The following is a 15000-nucleotide window of genomic DNA, read 5'->3' as shown; positions in this document are numbered from 1 at the left end:
TTTTGTTCTCTCCTTAGTAGTCCTTCTCTCTCTCTCGCTCATTTTTTTTTTTGTAATGTGAATGATTATGAACCAACCCCGTGTCGAGGCTGAAATCATCCCGTACTCAGCGTCACTTTAGAAGTCCATTATGGCATTAGGAGAATATTGCGACGCTTTGATGCAAAACAGAAATGACAGCGAGGGAGAAGGATGGGGAAATAGGAGAGAGGGAGAGATGGCGGGAGGGGGGGGGGGTGAAGGAAACAGAGAGGGGAGGGGGGAGACATATAGACAGAGAGAGAGACAGATTTTGGTGATGGGCAAAATTGTTATTTTGTCCAGCGATTAGCTGGATGAGATGAGAGCGAGAAATCCGGACTAAATGCTAACATGAAAGACAAAACTAAGGTGATGCGATGAAGTCATAATAAACTAGACCCAGTAAGACACAAGTATTATCTCTGGAGGAGAGTCAGAATCGATAAAACTTTTCAAGCTTTGCTGATAATGATTTTGTCAGCAATAATTTAAGTAAAATAAACAAAACAAAAGAAGAAAACATGCGGATTATTTTCTTTGCACAGCTTTATATTGTACAATTGTGTATTAGTTCAAAGTTGCCATAATCGTAGATCGTAGCAACATTTTCAGAAGTGCAATTACCCGGAATACTCAGTCATCAGGTTTTATTGTGGTTCATTTCATGAGATCACGATTTAGGAAATATGAGATAATGATTTCCATTGCGCTCAGACTACCTTAATAAATACTCTGTGCGGTCAACTTGGGACATTTCGGACGTATTGATTACTCTTTAAACTCTCATGCTGCTAAGAAAGGGGTGGAGTGTGTGTGTGTAGGGGGGGGGGGACTTCAAATTTAATGAAAAATTATGGGATGACATCAGTTTGTACACTAGTTGTTGTTTTTTCACCTCGGTTTCCCTGAAACTGTATAAGATATTCTCTTTTTATCTCTCTCTCTGAGGGGTCAAATTCTCTTGCCTTGAATAAAAGAACGAAAAGGTTGGAGTAGAGAGAGCGAGAGAGAGAGAGAGAGATGCGCGTGGGTGGAGAGCGGGATGGGGTGGGGTTGGGTGGAAGGGGGTGGGGAACGGCTCCAATCCAAAGAAAGGAGAAATGTTGTTCTCTAACCACCAGTGTCCCATTGCCTGCAACATAATTAAATGTTCCACTTCAACATGTTCAAAATTTCCATTAAGGTTTCAATCTAAGAATATTTCGATAAGTCGCAAATATTCGAGGCAATCACATACGCTAAATGGTTCTGACGGATATTTTCGACTCTCTTTTATTTCAGTGGTCATTTCCCTTCTTCAGTTATTACATTGCAGATATTTCTCCCCCACCATTTTGATTACGACTGACGATCGTCTCCAGATAAGATGATATTAAACCTAGTCCCAAATGTCTGTGCACTTTGCAAAGGGGACCCCCATCGTCCTATGATATGACAATCTCAGTTCACTATATAGGGCTATTCCCGCTCTCCAAAGGTGTGTTTCATGCAGTCTTCTTTTCTGTTTAGTTTTACACAATGAGAGGTTGTTCATCAGCGTGAACAATCTAATACATGTGTTTTATACAAACGCAAACAAAGGGAAACTGACCAGAACTGTATGTAATTCATAAATGAAAAAATGAGCAAAGAAAATGGGAATTTTCTTTGCTCAATTTTTCACGTGTTACTTGTTACTTTTATCATGAGGATGCCAAACCGTTATTGATTACGCTATCGGAACTTAATGTTCGTGGATTTAAAGGTAAAAGTTCGTATTGGTATCACGGAGAAAAGGAAGGCCACCGTAGAAAAGAGGAAAACACGAGGGAAAAGAGAAATATTAAGGTTATCCACAAGCAAAAATGATTTATAGCGTAATTTCTCAACAATATTGTAGTTTAGGAGTTTAATAGTTTAGACACACGTGTTCCTGGTGAGCGTTTTCTCGCAATATCTTAAAAGCAAAATTAGTTTTGATTACTGTGTTGAGAGAGACAGAGAGACAGAGAGAGAGAGAGAGAGAGAGAAAGAGAGAGAGGGAGAGATGAGATATCATTACCTCTCACAACCAAATAAACAAAATATTTTTCTTAAGCTAAACGCCGAATGTTGTGTATTCTTTCCTAATTGATAGCACGAAGAATTGTAAACTCAAACTCTTTAGACGCAACACTGTACTTGTGTCACTTTATCTACCCTGTTACATAATGTGTTTATTATTTATGCTAATTGTGTCCTTTCATTTCAGTTGTGTGTTTTTCCCCCTGATTTGCTTTGACATTCGTCTGAAACGAATTCTTCATTCCATATACTTTCTTCCTCCTTCTTTTTAACTCTCTCTCTCTCTCTCTCTCTCTCTCTCATCCTTATTGCTATCACCAAAAATAAACACTTTAACACAGAAAAAAATTCTACCTAAAACTGAAGCCTAGACTCATCCGACCTACATGGTCTGAACGAAATCTTTCTACCAACCACACCTTGGTTCTGTTTCATAAAGAGTTACAATTGATCTTATTGGTAGCTCACTACATCAAGCGTAACTAAGTGAATCGAGCGTAAAGATCAATGTTGATCTAAGTCTGTTTCATAAAGTGATGTTCATATCTTTTTTGTCGAAAAATGAAATAAAACATTGAATTGAATTGAATTGAAAGATACTTAGGCTTGATTTACAGCACAGGTTAAATAGTAGATCAAACGGGACTTTTTTATTTCATCAATCGTAAAAGATCAATCTTAATGAAACGGGCCCCTGATGTCATTCAGAATTATTTTATTGTCTCCTATCTTTTATTGTCTCCTATCTTATGATTATCTCTTAGTCACCCACTATCTAACCACTTACACCTGACTTACACGGGGTGCAGTATGTCCATTGACAATGCGATCATATTATTTCGGAAGAATACCTACAATGAAATGACTTGTAATATTCTTTATAGAATGTTTTTCTTTACCTTATCAATGGTATATCCATAAATTTCACTCATCATATTTTTGTAATGTCAATACACATCTATATATGCATTTATATCTTCTGTAAAAAAATGTATTCACATGTTCTGCTGGAAATGGAAAAATGGAAAAATGAATAAATGTAGGAATGAATGAATGAATGAATGAATGAATGAACGAATGAATGAATGAATCAATGGATTTATACTTGAAATCAAAATCAGCAGCATGGCATACGTTATATGTATACATTTTTTTTGTTTTTTCGCCTTGTTCTTTCCAGGCAATGGATACATTGAGGGAAAAGAGCTGACCAACTTCTTCAAAGAACTCCTCGGAACAAAGATCGACGCTCAGGTTAGTTCCAAGTCTAGTCCACTCTTTGTAATGGCACAAACGTGACATGTTTGTCTGCATGTCATGTAGTGTGTGTATATCAGTGTGTGCTTGCGTACGTGCGTGTGTTTGTGTGTGTGTTTGTGCGTGTTTATGTGTGTGTGCTTCTCTGTTAGTGTGATGTTTGTATAACAACATAGTACATGTATAAAACTTTAAGTTATGGCGTAACTTTGACAGACAGTCTATACCTGTAAGGTGGTTCGCGACAGAAATCCAAAGGAGGTGAGAAAAAGTTATAATTTTCCCCTTCTTTACTTTTGGAAATCGATTTTGCGCCTTCTCCGCTGTTTGTTACACAGTCAGAACGGTTGATACAGCACGACGTCTACTGGGGGAAACTCGTGTTTGCTGACTCGGAGGCTATTTACCATCGCGAACGCTTGAGGTGTCAGGGGCCTCAAGCAGACGCCTTTTTCGTGTCGAACGTACGGAACGCGGAAAGTGCAATGAATTAAAAATCATACAGGGCTGAACGATTCTGACATGTCTATTTATACCACGGCTCATGTAGCTTCCTATGTTCTTTGTTAATAGCGAGAATGTTGAGGTAAATGTCAGCGCAAGAAATCAAAAGGAGAATGAATGCATAAATTCGAATGTTCTGTACATTGAAATCGACGATGACAAAACGGTAAACGACCAAAAGAGTCTCATGCAGTTATGCTTCCGGATAAATTGCTTTGTTTATTTTCATTTTGTATTTTTTTTCACAGCACAGCTTCCAATGCTCTTCGTCATTCGTTTGAAAGGTCTGGCAAATAATTTATAATGCACAATAGCGTTTCATACCTCCTGGCAAAGTTTCTACGAGAGAAGAGGAAAATTGAAGATTTGAACACATCGGAAACGATGATCACCACCATTTCTTTCGATGGTCACCTCTTGACCAACTCGTTCACTGTATGAGAAAGGCTTTACTTTCATCCTAAATACTCTGGGTTCTATGTTAATACTATATATGTTAATACCTTTTGTCTTTTACATGCATGAGTCTTTGTTCGTTTGTTTGTTCATTTCCATCTGAGAAGATGGCTGGATAGCCCATATTCAGCTACGTTAAGCTGGTCTTCCATGGGGTCCAGTTGGATGTGAGGTCTTTGGGAAGTCTTTTTAATGTTGTTTGATATGGATCAGATTTATCACAAAACCACCACCACCACAAACAACAACAACAACAATATCAATACAACTTTTAGAATATGAGAGATTAAGAATCTAAAACGAATTGTATTTTCTTGTCAAAATGAGATTTTTGTCATTACTATTTGTTCATTAGCAAAGTAGAGCATGTTTATTAAGGGGTTTGTTGGAATTGAGACAGGGATATAAAGAAAAGAATAAACAAAACATACCATTATGAAAAGTCTGGTCGACATTTTGACGAAAATCCTTGAAGTAATAATGATTCATTCCGACCTGCCATTGATGTTAAACTTAGCCTGAATAGACGATGCCAATTCATTGTACTTCAAGATGTGTGACCATTTCTGTTATACAATCTCAAGAAGTAAATGTCTGTTGTGATACTATAGTTGAGTGTGTATTTTTTTTTAATACAAGGTGTGTCTTTTATACCCTTTCTTTTTCTTCTTCTTCATCATCATCTTCTTCTCCTCCTTTTCATTCTAATTTCTTCGTTCTTCTTTGTTTTTCCTTCCCCTTCCTTCTTCATCTTCATTTACTCTCGTCTTCTTTCTTCTTCTCCTTCTTTTGATTTCTTCTTCTTTCTTCTCCTTTTATTTTCATTTTCTATTTTTCCTTTCCCCTCTATTTGAGCCTTCGAAGTTCTCGCATGTTCTGTGGCACTCCACCGAGTGTGCACGTGATCCTTGGGGGCCTAGGTGTTAGCCCTATAGAGGGGAGAGCAAAATGTGTCATGCGAGTCCTGCGATGCTTTCGTTATTCATGCATGTAACCTTTAGCTGTTGTCACAGTACTATACGCGACGAGTGAATGTGCTTGCCAAAGACGACAGACACGCACAGCTTACACTTGACTCCCACTACTCATGCACTATACCCCACCCCCTTTCGATACGACTGTCTTAAAGTGTAAGAGGATGCGACCCACGTCCTGAAATCGGGCTATTCCTCCTTCAGTGGAACGACCAAGTTTCATTCAAGGTTCCGTGTGCCACTTACAGTAGGGAGCTTTAGATTTTGACGCGCGGACGTTTGAGCCGACGCTTGCGCTGGACGTTCTCCTCTCCCTGCGTCGTGTGGAAAAGTAGCTTTAGATTACGCTGGGACGCAACGTAGAAAAAATCAAATCGAGCCCCCATACGATCAGTGCATGAAGAAGCTCTCTACGTCGCAAACTGTGCGGACGTGAAAATAGCCCAGTACGCGTAGTAAACAACTCAGTCGACGCAAGCTAAAAATAGATTGACTTTACGCGCGCTACTGCGCAAGCTCAGAACATGTTTTTTTCCTTTGAACGTCCGCGCGTCGAAAATCTAAAGCTCCCTAGTCTGTCCCTGACGATATCCCTATCGCTGGACATGCATATTGTGACAAGTAGACATGTATAGACACTCAGCCATTAAATTCAGCGTTCGATATCTATTACATTACCCAGAAGGAATATAAAAAACGTCCTGGTCTGAAAAATGGTTGAAACGTCGGGGCGTTGGTGTGCACCGAATTCTTAAAGACAAGGAGAAAAACACCAAATATATATCTATATTACTTAAGGGAAGAACTACGTGCCTCGGAATGGGAAAAATGCCCAGAGTCGAAAACAGGATGTCAATTTAAAATTTGTTATGATTCTCTGTTGGATTGATACACGAACTGTATAATTCTTCGTTCTTTCCTTGCTTTTGACATCACCTAAATATTTTGTTGAATCGCTCGGTCTAGTTTTCTTTTTCCACAAAGTTAATACCATTTTCTGTATGTAGATACGCATGCCCCAAATTGATTGGGAAATATCGTCAAATATAGAAAGAGGGGAAAAAAAAAGAAAGTGAAAGAAGAAAATAAGAGAGAAAGAAAGAGAGAGAGAGAGAGAGAATTATGATGATGATACAAAAATGATGACGGTGACAAGGAGGTTGGAGAGCAGGAGAAATCTTATTCCTTCCTGGTCCCTCCCTTCCCTGGACCCTAATTTGAGACCCAGTTGTGTGCCTCAACCTCACATTCTCGCCATGATTCATTCTTAATGCATGAATGATACGATGACGCTTCGATTTCTGTCATTTGCGCGTGAAATGACGGTCCGCCGGGATGCGTTAGCCAAGCAATGGGCATGGGCGAATTATAGGTGGGGAGCCTCGAGGGGCACAAAAATATTATGCTCAGGTGTGGTCACGTGTTACCCCTTCGATGCGCCTTTGATGGATAAGAAGGCGTGAGGCGTGTTCTGGGTCGCCGTTCATCTGGGCGTAAAGTAAGGCAAGGATGAAGGGTAAGGAAAGGGTCCATTGGCAGGACGTTTATTTTGCCGAGACGCTCTTGCGCAGTATTGATGTACGGCTCTGGAATCTTACATGATAATATAGCACTCTGAATTCGATCTCTACTCATTACTCGATGAGTGATTGTTTTACTCATAATGTTCCCGATGTTGAAGGTTTTGAAATGGGTGTTAAGCTTTTCCTGAGGTGACAATAATGGCAGGGGTCTCTGGAAGAACGATACAAGCTTCGATGTCCTCCTTGGAAATGTAGATTGTGTTGTATCATCATGCGATTAATATTATTTCACTTTAATTATGGTTATCAATATGATTACAATTGTGATTGCTACAACTATTGTTTAGTAACTTTTGTTATTATCATAGTATTACTATTGTTATTGTTATTTTTGTCACTATCACTGTTTCTATCTTTTTAACTATTACTCCTAATGTATGCAAATCTTCGAACTTTCCTCCGATTAAACTCTCCAGATATTTACGCACACAATATTCGTGACTGCAGATAAACTCAGCCCACAAAATGCCGTTTAAGATCTTTTACAGCATGTGCTTTTATCATTTTATGTGTCACCAGTCAAACACCATTCTTCATCATCATGGACGCTCTCAAAACCAAATGAGTTTCACGATTGCCATCACCAGTCAAACTGACAAGTTCGAGAACGTTGCGACATTTCAAATTGCCTCCGGGTAACCTGTCCGCATTTTTCGCGACTCCGTGAGGTGAAAACGTCAAGTTTTCAACTGCTCATTGTCCCCAAAGTGCGCATGAGCAGAAAATAGTATATATCGCGTGTCCCTTTTTTGCTGCCCCGCTCAAAACTTTAGCTATTAAACAAGGACGGAAGGAAGGACTTGAAAGATTTATCATGAGAGGGAATTCACAAACGGAGAGCAAATAGAGAAGAAAAGGAGACAAGGGTGAAAATACGATGGAGACATAGTGGCTAAAGAAATCCTGTAATCATGTAGGTGGATGAAAGGAATGGAAAAGGGCGTTAGCAAATCAGAGACTTCAACTACATAGTCTGCTGGGGCAAACACTCTGACCCCCCCCCCCTTCAGCGCAATATTATGTCCGTGCTTTCTACAAACGTTACGGCAGTGGCTAGAAGGCTATTCAATGTTTAATTGCCATGGTTGAGCCTTCTGAGTGACATCAGCTCATATTTCCATTTGTCTTAAAATATCGATATAAGGTAATTCCTGATGTAATGAGATAAAATGAAAATCATAGGAAAAGAAAACAAAAACGAACACTTAAGCGGAAAATTGTTGTCGATATCCTAGCAGCAAGTATTTCAGTCTCTCATGCTTGTATTTTTCAGTAGCTCCATTAGAAACAGTTATCGCCATTACCTGTCATTCTAGTGTGTGCTAGAATGAATTAACGAAATATGTATATTGCTAAAATTAAATATCGATTTTCAAATGTGGACGGTAGATTTCATTTCAGAAAATTATTCACATATGACAGTGATGAGGCGACTGCAATAATTCTTCATCCGTACTGAAATAGGTCCAACAGTGTTATCGAATCCTCGTGGCAGCGATATACTGACCATGAGAGTCCATGGTTTTACTGTCAAAATAACTCCTGAAATCATCCAATGGATCTTTGTCAAGCAGCTAGCAGTCATGGCACTCAAGAAAAAAATGTATAGACATTAATATGAAATGTAAGCACTCCTCGATCAAGACCACTATTACGAGTATGGGCTTGTGAGGAAAGTCTGAAGAACAAAAAAAAAATTATAATAAAGTTTCGTTTAAGAACCAACATCTAATCATCGTTATTTGTGAACAATGATAAGAAACGTAATAATATTTGATTGTCCTTTGCACAAAACAAACTGTTTAATCTTTCAAATTCAAAAGAATTGAATGTAGATGGCACATGCATTTTATTTGGGATCTCATTTAGGTTAATGTAAAGGTATCAACCCACGACATAATGAAAGAATTTCATCACTCGGCTTCCCATACAACATAATGATGGAAAGCTTTTTTTTTAATGCCGTATTCATTACAAGTGATCAATGAGGTGGGAATCTGAAGCCTGGTTGAATTGCAGTCTGACAAATCCACTCTGAGAACAAAGAGCATAGAGAGAATTCCCGCCATTAATGGCATCCCATTTTATGATTGAGTGCGCAAATATTTGCGCTGTTGAATAAATGTACATTGTAAAGGACGGAGACTGGCAAATGCACATATTAGGGAGAGAAACCTAACAACAGGCAATCTCTCATTGGTCGGAAGGTGTCACGTGTGCCACTCTACCCGCGCAACTTTGCCTCTATCAACATCATACGCGGACAAATATTTAAGCATTAAAGGTACACATCAGATTTAGATTAGATATGATATGAAATTTTAACATAAAAACTTTTTTTTTCTGAAAACGAATATGTAAGATACTGGTGCTACACTCCTGTGCACGAAAATAGATCTAATTCTCATAATAAAAAGGACTTTTATCATCCATCTCTTCCAGGGGCATATTGAACCTGTCGAGAAACAAATTGTCATCAGAGATATATCGTGATGACGAAATTGTTTTCTAGTATGACATGATCCTGATTGTATTGAATAAAGCATATAAACTAAACGAAGTGTAGATATTACATTACAGGGCATAATTGATTCTGATGTAGACCTACTGCAATGTACGGACCTCATAGCGAGCGGTTGGTGGTATTGTTGGTATGCAATCCGTCGTTACTTAACAGTCAATCATAAGAATTCAGCTTTTCTGTCTACGATTTTATCACTGGTGCTGTGTTCAGAGGTAGAAACTTTTCTCCACGTCATGCTTCGGATACAAGATTGACAAAACCTTCAGAAAAGTGTTGACCTATATGCTTGATCATAATGTTATCAAACCTGTCCTGTACGCATAATCGCTACATGTACTTATTCAGTGGGGATCGGCGTCTACAATGTGTAACAATCACTTTTTCTTTCGAGAGATGTAAGAGAGAGAAGAACCGCTGAAATATTTATTGTGACGTCAGTCACGCACGCAGGCAAACTGCGCCAAGCCTTGCTTTATTCATGGCACATGAAACATGCATGAGTAGCCGTGGGAGACGTAGGAGAAGAGATTCAAATCAAGAGGGTGTTCGTGGACAAAAAAAACACACCAAACAAACAAAAAGTCAAAACAAAAACGCAAAGGGGTACGGAGAGACGCTGGCTATAGGTAATGGTTTGCTCTTAAAACATTCATTCACTAATTTCATCTCAATATGCGGTACTCAGTGCCGTGATTATAAGGCAGTGCATGATGGGAGCGATTAAAGATACACGTTGATGAATGGCATTAGAGCTGAACATGTGAAATAGAACCCTGACAAGCGTTAAGACCAGACGGGAATTGAGCGTTAGATCTGGTAAGTCCATCACAATCATCTAAAAAACAGAGGAGATGATGTTCAACTTGCAGTCCTTCCCTAAAAGAGTGTTGTGCATCCACACTGAAAATTATTTTAAAAAAAAGAACAAGTATCGTGTTTGTTATGACGAACTATACGCTTAAGATACGGGAGAGAGAATAGGCGTAGTCCCTTCCGTTTACTTATCTGTCTTTTTTTTTTCAGTACGTGTCACCACGGTGCTGTTGAGCGGTGTTCATCGCACCTTCCTAATGTAAAGTGTCCTCTGACACTCTCGTGATGCAACGACGGTGACAGCCCGAGCTGTAGAGGTGGAAATAATTGGAATTAAGGCGACAAGTATAGCGACCATCCCAGATCGCAAAAGATCAAGGCTCAACCATGGGTATAGCGTCTCTTGCCCACTCGTTTCCGTTGTGGATGACGTACTCCTGTGATACGAAAAATGGGATGGGGGATCAGGAGGCGTGTTTGGGTGGGGAAAGGATATTGGGGGCATGGTGTACGGAGCATCCTATTCGTATTTAAGTTCCACAGTGCAAACAGGGTGGTATAGGGAGACGAGATCTTCTTTCTGGTGTAAGGGCATACACGTTAGTATCATGTGATTAAGCACTTTGAAAGATGAAACACATGCAGACAGAGACACAAAAAGAAACATTAAAGAAACATTGAAAACAGATGATATATCTACATGTCTTTTACGTTGCATATACATGCTGCTTACTGTAGATAAAACGAGGGAGAGAGAATCAATTCATTTGAGAGATAGAATTGTTTTCACGTCAACAGCGCCAAGCATATCGCCAGACACCTTCTAATTTAGACTCATATCGTAATAATCTGTCTACACAGTTTGCCTTTCTCTCGCCAATCCTATCTTCTTGTTTTTCCAAACTGTCGCGACCTCTCCGTCAGTTATCAATGCGATAGCTCCTGCTCTTCTCAGCTATTCATCGAGCCTCTCCCCCCCCCCCCCTCCTCCAGTCCTCACCGAGTCTTATCAGCTCCCAGACCAGTTTTTCCTCTACTCAACAGACCCTTAACCTCTTCGCAGCCGCGAAAGCTTCTTATACCCTCCCGCTCCCCTCCCGTAAGCATTCTCCACCTCATTCTGCATGCGTCAATCCGCCAGCAAGAAGAAATAAAACATTTTCGACTCTTCTCCTCTTGATCTCATCTACCCCCCCCCCCCCCGCTCCCCCCTGTGCGTTCAAGTACACTTAGATGAATGGAGTGAAATAAAATAACTGCAGAATGTAGAAATTTCCTCGACGTTTAGGACGTGCAAATGTAGGACATCTATGGATTCAAAGTTTCACTTTTCATTCGATTTTATCAATGTTGTAATTTTTCATTGCATAGGATTATCTAAACAAAAAACAACCTCACTGCTTTACTTTGTTTTTCTTCAGCCAGTGGTAATATTGGTCACAAGCACACTGGCGAAATCACTGGCGACGATGTTGTCAATGCATGACAATTTTCTCATCGCCATTTGAAAAAAAAGAGTAGTTCAAAAATCATCTGTGGTCCAACTAACAACTACTCATATTTAGTTGAATGTCGCGATTGTTAATCATGACAACCGTGGAATAATTTGATTCGAAGAAAAAATGATTTCTTTTTAACTTTATGAGCAGATTATTAGGATACATGTGACATCGTCAACTCGGCAACTTCGCACATATTTCGCGCGTCTTAATTGCGATCAAGTCAGCGTGGTCATGTTGCATTTTCACAACTATATCCTATAATTTCATGGTCAATTCTACGAACTCCGTCGTGGTACTGCGGTTTGTGAAATTTTACTCCTTCTTTTTAAATCAACTCAAGTATAAAGCAACATCTAAAAAAAAATAAAACGACTTCTAGCGCATCATGATTCGATCAAGGGGTTTGATTTGCTTTAATCTCGGGAGAATCGCACGTTTTCAAATCCGAATCCCCGCTTTTTTTCCCTTCCACAAACTTTTGTAATTGCTCTCGGGGAATCCATCTCTCTGTTCGGCGTTGGGTCATTTCTGAAGACCTTGGTATAAATAATTATTGACTCCCTAAGCCACCTCTCAGCTCATGGCCTCGGAGATTGCCTAATAGTTAATTCATTCCCATCTTGGGGTCGAGTAATTCCCTGGCCTCTCGGATGGAAATCGACCTTGTACTTGGTCCCCGCGCAGGGGGTAAAATGCAGTGGAGGTGATGGCGACGGCGTATTAGAGTTCAGTCAATGCAAATCTCCTCATCAGTTTGATTCCTCTCAAAATAGAAGCCATCACTTTCTCGCGTGACACATACAGCATCATGGACACGTTGGCTGTGGCTGTCCTAATTCGTTGAAAGGCAAAATGAATAGAGACACCATGGAGTTCGTGACAAACCGATGCAAATTATTCAAGTGATATAATAGACAAGACTCATAAAATTTCATGATGAATGAACTTTGATTCAATATTCGAGTATACCAGATGGCGCCACCTATCTTATTAGTATTTTGCATCCTATCTTTATGTCCTGTATCACAAAAGGGGAAAAGGTAAAGCTGAAAACTGTTTGATCCGATTCCCAGATAAGGCTCTTTCAAACAAAATGCAAAAGAAAGCTTTGTCTCTTCATAAGAAACAAACTGGATCAACGTGTAGCTTCCTTTGAATATACTTCACAGGATAGCTAGACAGCCATCCATAAACAAATGAAGTTAGAATTTAGCTTTTCTATAGTGCAAAATTTTTGTATACTTACGTCTTCATGGCAAATTACAAAGATTGAAATCATGATAATGTTGATAAGAATGATGATGATTATAATAATGATAATAATGATAATGATAATAATGATAATAATAATGATAATAATAATAATAATAATAATAATAATAATAATAATAATAATAATAATAATAATAATATAAGCAACATAATTTTTTCAAAGTGCAAGATTAATGATACTGTTTAGTATTTCACGATTTTATCCTCCAAATAAAGTTCATTTTTGCCTCGATATCCGTAAATTTGATGACAAAAATCAATGGATTATCGGTGGTAAAGTGCTATCGTTTCATGTCATCTTGCATTGCATACACCACATGCTATGAATCTCCCGCATCTTATGGCTTAACTAAACTTTCACTTTCGACGCATCCGGGCAGGGAGACAGTGAGCCGTGTGGTTGTTGCCCTGCGTTGCTGCTTTCTCCATCCCATGCTCGCGGAAGCGGAATGAAACCGTGTCATTATATCCCGTGCCAGGCGAAGGGTGACTGCATGCATGGTCGAGAGACAGAATGGCAGTCGGTACAGTGCTGCCCTTTGAGCGTAAGGGGTGATGGTGTGTGTGTGTGTGTGTGTGTGTGTGTGTGTGTGTGTGTGTGTGTGTGTGTGTGTGTGTGTGTGTGTGTGTGTGTGTAGTGTATGTAGGAGGGGTTATGGTTTATTTTCGCTGAACGAGGATGGTAACCATGTGGTTACATTCATGAGTGGAAGATAGCATCTTACCTGCACTGTTGGACGCGTGATATCTTTATATACATCTGTTTTCAGCTGAGGAAGACGCTGTGAGTGGGCGAGCCAATAGGGCCATTACGTTGTACGTTCTCTCGTCGTGATGCTATCTTTTTCAAAACAAAACTTACAGAAAAAAATGTGTAAGAGAAAATAAGAACAAAAGCAGCGAAGTCGTCGAATATCTCTCTTCCTCCTTCCACGCACCTTCTTCCAAGGTGAAATGAAAAACTTATACAAACCGAAATCGTACGCATGGGACCGAGCATTCATCATAGACTGCCGCACATGTGCAAATGTATACACAAACAAGCACCAGACAGATACACACACACACACACACACACACACACACACACACATATATATATATATATATATATATATATATATATATATATATATAATCAAAATATGAAAGTTCTGCGTCGGTGTGTAGTAAATAGATATCAAGTTTAAAAACAGTCGTATAAACACCGCAGGAGCCCAAAAAAAAATTGGCTCCTGCGGGGTTTATACGACTGTTTTTACACTTGATATCTATATATATATATACCTGCATACGTATATACACGTGAATATATATGTATACATACATACATGTGTATGCTCTTGTTGTTTGTATGTTTATGAAAATAACACCTTCGTATATATAATCGTACTAGAATTTATATAGATGGAGCGATTAAGAAATTGGAAAAGCTTAGACAATTGATGAAAAGGAAAAAGAAAACTTACCAATAATGACAGTAAAAAAAAAGGAAGCAAAAGAAGCTCCAATTAGTATTGTACATTGTAGGTTTCATTCGTTACCAGTTACCTGCAGAATCATGCTATATGTGTGTGTGTGTGTGTGTGTGTGTGTGTGTTTGTGTGTTTGCGTGTGTGTATGTGTAATATATGTATGAATATATCATATATATGTGTATGTATACATATATATATATATATATATATATATATATATATATATATATTCATATACATATATTGCGAGAAATCGTTCCTGTCCGAAACATACGCGGTGCCGCATTGTGAGTTCTCTTTCACTGTATGTAACTATGTATGTATATATATATATATATATATATGCCAACATTTTATGATCCCACCTTTTCATATAAAAATTTGAGAAAGATTCTCATTAATTGTTAAAATCAAAAGAAGACATAACCTTAATATGCTATTCACATCATGTTAAGGTAATAATTATCTATGCCTTCTAGAGGAGGTAGATCAAGTGATGTCGAATGTCCTATGTAGACAATATACTTTGTTTGGATGCCAAAATTGTATTTTCGTTCCACCATTCTACTACAG

The 15000-nt window shown here is 38.8% G+C and overlaps 1 protein-coding gene across 2 annotated transcripts in view; it reads left to right on the top strand.

The window, feature by feature from the left end:
* Positions 1-15000, top strand: part of LOC139711836 (calbindin-32-like) — a 159704-nt gene that overhangs the window by 32456 nt on the left and 112248 nt on the right. For both annotated transcript variants that reach the window (XM_071623687.1, XM_071623686.1), the window contains exon 2: positions 3245-3318. In XM_071623687.1, the coding sequence (XP_071479788.1) occupies positions 3245-3318 (74 nt within the window). The remainder of the gene's footprint in view (positions 1-3244; positions 3319-15000) is intronic.

Source organism: Diadema antillarum, unplaced genomic scaffold (assembly GCF_040938485.1).
Source record: "Diadema antillarum isolate AM-2024a unplaced genomic scaffold, OU_Dant_1.0 seq00001710_RagTag, whole genome shotgun sequence".
NCBI classification, from domain to species: Eukaryota; Metazoa; Echinodermata; class Echinoidea; order Diadematoida; family Diadematidae; genus Diadema; species Diadema antillarum.
Note: the sequence above shows the minus strand (reverse complement) of the source record. Positions and strands in the feature narration are given on the sequence as shown.